Source organism: Mustela nigripes, chromosome 17 (assembly GCF_022355385.1).
Source record: "Mustela nigripes isolate SB6536 chromosome 17, MUSNIG.SB6536, whole genome shotgun sequence".
Lineage (NCBI taxonomy): Eukaryota > Metazoa > Chordata > Mammalia > Carnivora > Mustelidae > Mustela > Mustela nigripes.
Window position 1 is genome coordinate 58,837,528 of NC_081573.1, and position 9,804 is coordinate 58,847,331.

Genomic DNA, 9,804 nt, shown 5'->3' on the forward strand with positions numbered 1-9,804 from the left:
TCCTCTCCGGCCTCAATGCTTGCCATTGATTCCTGTCCCGAAAAGTCCCCCGTTTTACCGTCTTTCCCTGCTACAAATCAAAACACAGTCTGTTTGGGAGCCCAAGTGCAGGCCGCTCCCGCGCCCTGGCCCCCAGGGAGGCCAGCTCCCACCTAGCCCAGAGGTTGGCAGAGGCCCACCTGGAGGGAGTTCAGAGCCCTGGAAGGGCTTCCAGAAAAGAAACACCCCCCACACCCACGCTCTGATGGACTTCCACGCACGGAGGGACGTCCCCAAGGCAAACCCGGCCCTGTTCCCCCAGCGCCTTGACTCAGACTGCTTTCCAGCTCCAGCCGGCAGACACGGCCCCACGTGGAGGGGCTGAGGGCGGGGGACCAGGGGAAGGGTGGAAGGCCTTCTCGGGCATTCTGCCCTGGGCACTGACGAGGCAGGAGGGCCGCGGGGGGGTGGGGCTTAAGAGCCCGGACAACCCTGCCGCCCACCGCAAGCGGGAACTGTGATGCCAGGGTTGGGGGTCCTGGGCTCTAATGCCCGGAGCCTTCTGGGGGCTGCTCCTCCCCCAGCGCCTGGCAGGCCCTGTGGACTGAGCCAGGGCAAGGGAAGGCTAGGGAGGAGCCTGCAGTACCCTTCCCGCAGCACAGGCCGGCCCCAGGCCGCGGGGGTGGGGCCGGGCCGGGGCTCGGAGGGACGGACGGACGTTAGTTCTGCTCCCGAGCCTCCAGATTAAACAGCTCCAGGCAGGAAGCCCGCCTTCTCCCAGATTGGTCAGGAAGTCATGATGCAAGTTTGCGCTTTTCTTTTTTTTTTTAACACGAAAGAGGGAAAGAGATTCGTGCCCCCCACCTCGGCGTTCCAGCCCCCCCACCGGAGCACACCGGCCCCTCCGGGGCCCCGACTCCCCCGCGTCCCTGCCGAGGCCCCGGCCGCTCTCCGCGCGCTCGCCGGCCCGCACCCGAGGGCGCCCGGTGCCACCTCACCCCCGCCCCGCCGCCGCCCTCCCGGCCTCTCCGGCGCGCTCATGCTTCTGGAATGCGGGCGCCGCGGGCCGCGCGTCCCGACCCGGGAAGTCGGGAGCCGGGAGGCAGCCGTCGTCCAGCCCGGAGCCCCCCGCGCCCGCGCCCACTCACCGGCCAGGAGCGCGAAGGGCAGCAGCAGCCAGTAGAGCGCGGCGCCGAGCACGTGCCGCTCCATGCCCGGGGGGCCCGCGAGGCCGGCCGGGGGTCGCTCTGCCGCCGCGGCGTTAGGGGGACATGGCGCGCAGGGCGGGTCGTCGCACGTGCCGCGCCCCGCGGCCAGGACCCCCGGCTGGGCGGCGGCGACCCGAGCGCCTCCGCGGCCGCCGCCGCCGCCTTCTCCTCCGCCTCGGCCCGGGGCCCGCCGAGCCCTCTCTGGTGCCAGCCCTGCCCCGCGGCGGAGCGCAGCGCGCGGCTCTCGGGGCTCGCGGAGGCCGAGCAGGGCCGGACGGCGGCTGGGCGCTGCGCTCCCGCCCCTCGGCCCGCGGGCCTTTATAGGCTCGGCCCCCGCCCGCCCGCCCTCCGCGGCGTGCCCGCCTCCGCGCTCCTCCGACGGCCCGCGCGCCCGCTGCGCTCGGCGCCTCCGCGCGCCCCGCCGGCCCTCCACGCCCCGGGAAGGGCTTGGTCCCGCCGCTGGAGGTGCGCGCAGGAGGGGCTGCCCAGCTCCGGGGCTTCCCGGGCGGCACCCCACGCCCCACTGCGCCCCGCGTGGCCGGAGCGACTTTCGCTTTGCTGCCGCACACGTGAGCGCGCAGCGCCCCCTGGGGACCGTGGCGCGGGGTCGGGGCTGCAGAACCGGGGCCCCCACCAGCGTCTTTGCGCGGATCCCTTTGCTGTGGGAGGACAGCGACCCCAGCGGGAGCACCGCCTGGGCCTGGCGTCCCTGGGGTGGAAGATAGGGTCTGAGTCCGGGCTGTGCCGGTCACCGGACCCTCCGCTTGGCCTTTGCCACCGTCGAGGTGAGCTTGGGAGGAGAAAGGGGAGGGCCCCGTGGTGTAAGGGGCAGAACCCACGTGAGTGTGGTCCTAGGCCCCAGCCTGGGCTGTACCAGGGCATCCGTGAAGCTGGTGGGTGTGGTTGGGGCCCGGGAGCCTGCGGCCAACACCGACCCACCCTACACCCGCCTCCTGGTGACAGCCCCAACTCAGGCCCAGACCCTCCAACTCTTCAAAGGCCAGAAATGCTGGGGCATCTGGTGGCAGAGTCGGTTAAGCCTCTGACTCTTGGTTTGGGCTCCAGTCCTGATCTCAGGGTCATGGGATGGAGCCCCACCTAGGGCTTGGGGCTCGGTGCTCAGTCCAGAGTCGATTTAAGACCCTCTTTCCCTCTCCCTCTGCCCCTCCTCACTGCTCACTGGCTCACTCCCAAATAAATAAATCTTTTTTTTTTTTAAGTAAACCTTTAAAAAAAAAAAAAAAAGATTGTATTTATTTATTTATTTGAGAGAGAGAGAGAGAGAGACAGAGCACAGGGGAGGAGGGTCAGAGGGAGAAGCAGACTTCTTGCTGAGCAGGAGCCTGAAGCGGGGCTCAATCCCAGGACCCCGGGATCACAACCTGAGCCAAAGGCAAACACTTCACCAACTGAGCCACCCAGGCGCCCTACAAATAAACCTTAAAAAAGAAAAAAAGAAAAGGCGAGAAATACAGACTTTCAGAAGTCTGGTGTTCAATGCTGACCGGGTTTTCTCCCTTCTTCTCCTGCCTGCTTCTTCACACCTTAATTCCTGCTGGCATTGTGTCTGACCCTGGCCGTTTTCTAGAACCTTTTTTCTAGAACTTTGGGGTTCTTCCCCAAGGCCCGAGTCCTAAGGAGGCTGGGGACAGAAGGTCCAGCTGTGTGGGAGGCCCAGGACCCGCCTGCAAATCCTGGCTAGTCCCAGCCTCTAGTGGAGTCATCTGGTGCCAACCTTAAGGGAAGCCAGCTAGGGCCATCCCTTGGCAGGGCTTGGGGCCAAGGTCTCTGAGCAGCAGCGGCAACATCGACAGAAAGGACTAAACAGCCCGCACTGGTGCTGCCAGCTGCTGGCTACGTGACCCCCAGGAGGCCTCCCTCCTCTCTGTGCCTCCAGAGCATCTGTGACATGGGGTTGTGGCCCCGAGCAGCAGGGCTGTGGAGATTTCAGAGGCACAGCCAAGTAGACTGAGAAGGAAGGACTGTTGTCTGTCCCCTCCGTCCCCTCCCTGGGCCACGGGCTAGAGGGAGGCGGGCGGATGGAGAGGAAAGCCCTCCCCAAACACCATGGAAGTGGGCAGAGCAGATTCGAGCAGGAGGGAGGCCTCCCCTCACTCTTTCCTCGGCCTGGCCTGCCTTTGCGGGTGATCGTAGGGGTCTCCACACTCAAGACACTGATGTCCACCTGCACAGGTCGCCAAGGGACACTCTGTAGGTCGGCCGGCCCTGGCCCCAACCACCCAGCTCTCCCACAGCTTCTCAGAGGGCTCCTGCCCGAGCAGACCACCTTCACGGTATCAGAAGGCAGACTCCCTAAAGCGGACAGGTCGGCACCCCCAAGCCCGTGAGTTCTGGCTCACCCCTGCCCTTCTCTGGGCTCTGCCCACAAGGGAGCAGTAAGAGAACTGAGGTCAGTAAGGTGTGAGGGCAGGCTCTCCACTCGGACCTGAGAGGGGTCTAGGCATACTTTAAACTGGGAATTTTGAAGTCTGTGCCTAGGAAGGAAGACCAGGGTGGGCCTTTCTCCCCCTTCTAGTGCGTCAGAGGGATCAGCTGTTTTCCATATGGGCGGCATGAGATAACTTTGTTTATATAAAGAGTTTAGATGCAAAAAAGAAAAAGGAGGGGCGCCTGGGTGGCTCACTCGCTAAGCCTCTGCCTTTGGCTCAGGTCATGGTCCCAGGGTCCTGGGATCGAGCCCCGCGTCGGGCTCCCTGCTCAGCCAGAAGCCTGCTTCTCCCTCTCCCACTCCCCCTGCTGTGTTCCCGCCTTCTCTCTCTCTGAGTCAAATAAATAAAGTCTTTTTAAAAGTTCAAGGGGCGCCTGGGTGGCTCAGTGGGTTAAGCCTCTGCCTTCGACTCGGGTCATGATCTCAGGGTCCTGGGATCGAGCCCCGCATCGGGCTCTCTGCTCAGCGGGGAGCCTGCTTCCTCCTCTCTCTCTCTCTGCCTGCCTCTCTGTCTGTCAAATAAATAAATAAAATCTTAAAAAAAAAAAAACTTCAAAAACTGCTCCTTTACTAAGTCCCCTGAAGGCTTAGGATATGAGGCTTCCGACCATTTCCCAAGAGAAGCCTCGGAGGCCTGGAAGCAGGACACAGAGAGTGAGGGTCAGGGGAGGGGAGCCCCGGAGTAGGCAGGCCCAAAATCCCCACCCAGCTTCGGGGACAGGCTCCCACACAGGGCTGCGGAGAAGGGGAGGCCTCACAACTTGTCCAGCAGGTGTGCTCCCTGGGGAACAGAATGCCCGTGTCCCGGGACTGGGAGCAGAAAAGACTGGGCAGAACCGGACTCCTCACCCACAGGAAACGGATAGAAGTTACAGTGTATCCTGCAGGAGAGTTGCAACTCTGTATCAGCAAGCATCCAAGATACAATGATACAGCTAAGAAAGCCCCTGGAGGGCACAGGAGGCCTCGAGCCTGAGAGAGACACGGGGAGAGGATGAGAGAGGGAGAGGGTGGGGTGGAGACACAGAGGGAGGCGCGGCGGGAGGGAGAAGGTGGGGGTGGGGAGAGACAGCACAGGCGCAAGGCCACAGGGTCAGGATGGGGAGAAACATGATGGTCACTGGCGCTACTTAGATTTTTTGCTATATGTGTGTAATACCACCTTTCACAAAATAAACTTAAATTGAGCACCGCAGTGACGGCTTTTCAGAAAAAGAACTCTTTTTTTTTTTTAAGATTTTATTTATTTATTTGACAGAGATCACAAGTAGTCAGAGAGGCAGGCAGAGAGAGAGGAGGAAGCAGGCTCCCCGCTGAGCAGAGAGCCCGATGCGGGGCTCGATCCCAGGACTCTGGGATCATGACCTGAGCCGAAGGCAGAGGCTTAACCCACTGAGCCCCCCAGGCGCCCCCATAATCTTGTCATGAAAGAGCAAGCGTGGTCGGCTCCCCGAGGGACAAAGGACCAGGGCGTGGGCCGTCACAGGGGCCTTGACCCCTCGGCCTTCACTCTTCCCCAGGGATAATACAGGCGTTGTTATCTGCCCACGCTCAGACATGAACTCAGGAGGACACCAGCTACGTGTCCACAAACAGATGAACAGACCCCAGGAAGGTTACCCAGCCAGAACCAGGAGCGAGGGCTGGCCCCACCACCCAGCCGGTGACCCATGAACACACCGTCCCAAGCGCAGATGTCAGACACCGTGTGATCCCGCTCGCTCACAACGGCCGGGACAGGCCAACGACACGGCAACTAGGCGATAAGGCCCCCGGCCCGAGGGAGGGACTGGGGAGTTATTACTTAATGGGGCCAGAGTTTCTGTTGTGTTGGTGAGAAAGCTTGGGAAATGGTGGTGGGTTGTGCAACCGCGTGACTGTGCGCAAGCAGCAGTGCCGAGCAGCAGCTCCGGAGGGCGAATATGCTGTCTTTCACTGGGTATTTTTAGCCCAGAAGCAGCTCACGGAGGACACATACTACGGGTTAAGATGGTTTCTCAGCAGCGCACCCCGAGTCTTCCTCCCCCGACCCCTGGAGGCTCCCCAGACCAACCACATTCTCTCCTGCCGAATGTTGTTTTCTGACGGCTGGCCAAGGACTTGACCGGCTTTTGCGGAGCCATTTCCCCCGAGTACGTTCCCTTGCAGTCCCCTCCTTCCTGGAAGCGAAGAACCGGAACCGGTCCGGGGAGAGTCAGGGCCCACCCAGCCGCTGCACAGAGCCAGCCCCGCCGAACTGTCCCCTCCGTCCCCCCCCCCCCCGCCCACCCAGAACTGGCCTGGTGAGCCCCATTCAGCCTTGTCCTTGGTCAGGACGTGACCGGACCCGAGTCAGCAGTGACACCAGGTCGGGTCTGGAAACCACCTGCTGGCCTCACAGACTGGCCGAATTGGAGCCCATGACGCAGAGAAGTGCCCACAGGTGTGTGCAGCCAAGAGCCCTTCACAAACTTCTACCAGGAATCAAGTAGGTCCTGAAACCCACACCTGCGGCTGGTGAACCTCATCTGATGAGTAATTGGCATTTTCCACGTGAACCTGACCTTAGAGCTCTGTCAGCAGTTTCCTTGCCCCATCTCAGCCGCAAAACTGCCTGCAGCTGGACGGAATGATGGGCGGGACTAAGATCGAGCAAGGGGCCGATGGCCTGGACCCGCGCAGCAGCGAGCATGACCAGTGCCCGGTGTCCCCTGGGGCTGGCAGGTTCCCCAGCCAGGCACGAGTGAGAGGCCTTAGAGAAGCGACTGATGGCTCTTCCCAGACCCCTGCAGCCTGTCCCACGACAGGATCTGGTGCCTCTCCTGCCTGCCTGCCTGCGGGAAGGACGACTGTCCCAGGCTAGTGGGGATAAGGCCAAGCAGGGGGGTGGCAAGGAGTGGCAGAGACCAATCAATGCTGCATAGAAGACGGTGGGCTGACCTCGGGGACCACGTTCCCACCCCAAGAAGTGGGATCATTTCCAAAATCCAGCCGATTTTTAGGGCGGGAAGAGCAGCTGTGAGAAATAACTTGCCGTCAGGGGCGCCTGGGTGGCTCAGTGGGTTAAAGCCTCTGCCTTCGGCTCAGGTCATGGTCCCAGGGTCCTGGGATGGAGCCCCGCATCGGGCTCTCTGCTCCGTCTCTCTCTCTGCCTGCCTCTCTGCCTACCTGTGATCTCTGTCTGTGAACGAAAGAAAGAAAGACCCGCCGTCAGACGCTACACAAAAGCAGCGAATGAAAGAGAAGTGGCACCTGGGGGTTCTTTTGGGGAAGCCTCTGACTTCGGCTCAGGTCATGATCTCAGGGTCCTGGGATCGAGCCCCGCATCGGGCTCTCTGCTCAGTGGGGAGCCTGCTTCCTCCTCTCTCTCTGTCTCTGCCTACTTGTGATCTCTGTCAAATAAATAAATAAAATCTTAAAAGACAAACAAACAAACAAACTGAGCCCAGGGAAGAGTAGTGCCTGACTCTGCGGCAGACCTTCCCGTCCTTGTGGGGTCCAGGGAAGCCCCTCACAGCAGGGAGGCCAGGCCAGTGCAACCCTCTCTGGTTGCATTCCTTCAGGACATGCTCCATCACACCGAGCTCGGAGGGAAGGCGGAGAAGACCCAGAGTTTCTCCACAGCCAGCCAGCTGCCCAGCTCCTAAACTCTCCACCTTGCCTGGCTCCTGGTGGAAATTCTGAGACCTGACTGCCCCCAGTGACACAGAGCAGGCAGCCAGGGACGGCGAACCCAGGCGGGCCGCACAGGGCAGGAGCAGCAGTGCACTTTCCAAACCCGGGCGAGGTGGGTCCGTGGGGTGGGGGGAGCAGCAGGAGGTCCTGGCCCCAGACACAGGGGTTGTCGGGCCCTCCCTCGGCGCTCGCCCCTCCCTTGGCACTCACCAGTGCCACGAGCCCTGCCGAGTCCCGAGCCCTCCTATGGGGCCATGGCTCTCCTGGGAGCCTGGTGGGAGCTGCAGGAGGAGGGCCTGGCCTCGTGCAGACTTGGCTGCCCCCTACACTTGGCCCTTTCCCTGCCTGCACTTCTGGGTTTGAGACCGCTGGGGCAGGTTGAGGGTGGAGCACGAGCTGGGCACAGCCTGTGCCTTCCTCCTTTGCAGGAAACTTCCCAAAGCGGGTTCAGCCGAGGAGGTCCCTGGCCCTTCCGGTCCTGGTGTTTCCCAGCCTCCTGCCGGTCCCGCTCTGGCCCTCAGTTGTTGCTGGTTTTCTTTACTGTCACTAGAATGGAACTGACCAAGGGCCCCTGGTGGGTGGGGAGGAGGCGCTGTCCCCACCCCGGGGTGATCGAGGTCCCCCACCAGCTTGCTCAGGGACAGGGAAGGGGTCAGCCATCCCCTTCCCTGCAACAAGTGGGCAGTGGGCAGCGGCGCCCCGGCTGAGTGGTCTCCTCTCACATCGGTGGGCGCTGCCTGGGAGCGGAGGAAGGAGACTGGAAGTCGCGAGCACAGGGAGCCTATCGCGTCATTCTTCTAAGGATCCTGGGTCCTGCAGGGTTTCTGGGCATCCTGTCCCAGGGCTGGGGGCACAGGCCACATCACCCCACTGTCTGTAACCCTGTGCAAAACACACAGGGCCGCATGGGTCCACCACATGCCTTGCTCTCTGCCACACCTCTGCGTGGGTGTGGACACCTGTCCCACACCTCTCCTTCCCCCCCTGGACGGTCATCAGGTGTGATCTACTTGGCCTTTGACGCTGTACCATCAACTCTGAGGACGGATGGGTCTTCCACCGGCGCCCTTCATCCCCTCTGGGGTCCTGTTCTCACAGGCTTCCTGCAGGGCCCATCATCCAAAGTCGCGCACGAGGCTTTGACTTGGGCCCTGATTTCCGTCAATCTAGGTGAAAAGGGTCTTGATCTGACAATGGCACAGACCCCGCCCCTGTTCCCACTCCCACCTTCCAGAGACTTTGGGGTGGGGCTGTGTGGTCAGGGCTTGCCTGGCTGACAGCACCCTTCACTGGTCGAAGCAGAAAGCCTCCAGGGGACCCGGATCTGCCTTTTCCCTCTCTTGTCCTGAGGCCCCCACCTCCTCACCGCGGGCCCGAGAAACTCAGGCTCTGTGTGGTCACCGGCGGCCCCACTGGGCTGCACTCAGGGCTTCCTCCTTGCCGCGCCCGTCTTCTCTCCGCGGTGGGGCTGCCACAGCCTCCTGACCCTCACCTGCCCTCCACAGTGACCGTCCACACAGTTCTGGTCGCCGCTTCCTTCCCCGCCCGCCCTCGCTGGAAGTTCAAACTCGTCTGTGGTGCCCCGGCTCTTGGTGGTCTGTGGGCCAGTCCTGCCCGGCCACACAGTCACGTGGTCCCTCCCAGTCCTGCCCCCAGCCTGGGGTCCTTGCCTGTCCTGTTCCTGGGTGCCACCCGCCCCCTGCGGTTTCTCAGAACCACCCCAGTCTCGCCGCCTGAGCGCTCCTGCACACAAGCCTGCTACAGGGACAGTCCACGGGTCCTCGTGATACCCGTGTCGCCGGAACGTGCGGCCGTGAGCCCGTGACCACACACGCAGGTTGGCGGACAGGCCGGCATCTGACCTGATCTTCAGCTCACCTCTTCTAAACCGAAGTCAGAGGACTTTTTTTTTTTTTTTTTTTTAGATTTTATGTTTAAGTAATCTCTATACCCAATGTGGGGCTCGAACTCACAGCCTTGAGATGACAATTCTCACGCTCCACTGACTGAGCCAGGCAGATGCCCCCGGAGCCATGGGTGTCTGCCCAAGTGACGGCCTCCGCCTTCCCCTGGCTCCCACCCCTCGGGCTTCCGTCTGGGTGAACCCTGGTCTCCCCACTCCCGAGGGGAGGCTTCCATGGCCCTAAGACCAAAGCGCTCTGTGAGGCCAAAGAGACCTTGCGTGCTCTCTCCTGTCAGCACAGGCCCTCACTGCCAGGTGGCAGGAATGTGGCCCAGATCCCCGGAAAGGTCACTCCCACACAGCCTACCTCTGCGGGAAAGGCTGGCCCAGGGTTGCTGACTTCGCCGCCCCTGTTCACAGACCGCCCGAGGTGTGCGGCGTCAGACCCGCCCCTTACTTCACCCGCGAAAGAGGCGTGGACTGGGGAGTAAAAACGCACTGCAGTGTGACAAACCACAGGCGGGTGTGAGGAACCAAGGGGAGACGCGGTGTCTTGAGGAGGGAAAGGCTAGGTCCAGAGCGCGGTCATGAGCTGGAAGTCCGCGGGGTTA

The 9,804-nt window shown here is 62.1% G+C and overlaps 1 protein-coding gene across 6 annotated transcripts in view; it reads right to left on the reverse strand.

Moving 5' to 3' along the window:
- PIEZO1 (piezo type mechanosensitive ion channel component 1) overlaps nucleotides 1–1,517 on the reverse strand; it is a 48,932-nt gene extending 47,415 nt beyond the window's left edge. For 4 of the 6 annotated variants that reach the window (XM_059381237.1, XM_059381236.1, XM_059381235.1 and 1 more), the window contains exon 1: nucleotides 1,128–1,517. In XM_059381237.1, the coding sequence (XP_059237220.1) occupies nucleotides 1,128–1,191 (64 nt within the window). In that variant the 5' untranslated portion in view covers nucleotides 1,192–1,517. The remainder of the gene's footprint in view (nucleotides 1–1,127) is intronic. The other 2 variants (XM_059381234.1, XM_059381233.1) reach the window with 2 other exon arrangements.
- Between the last annotated feature and the right edge of the window lie 8,287 nt (nucleotides 1,518–9,804).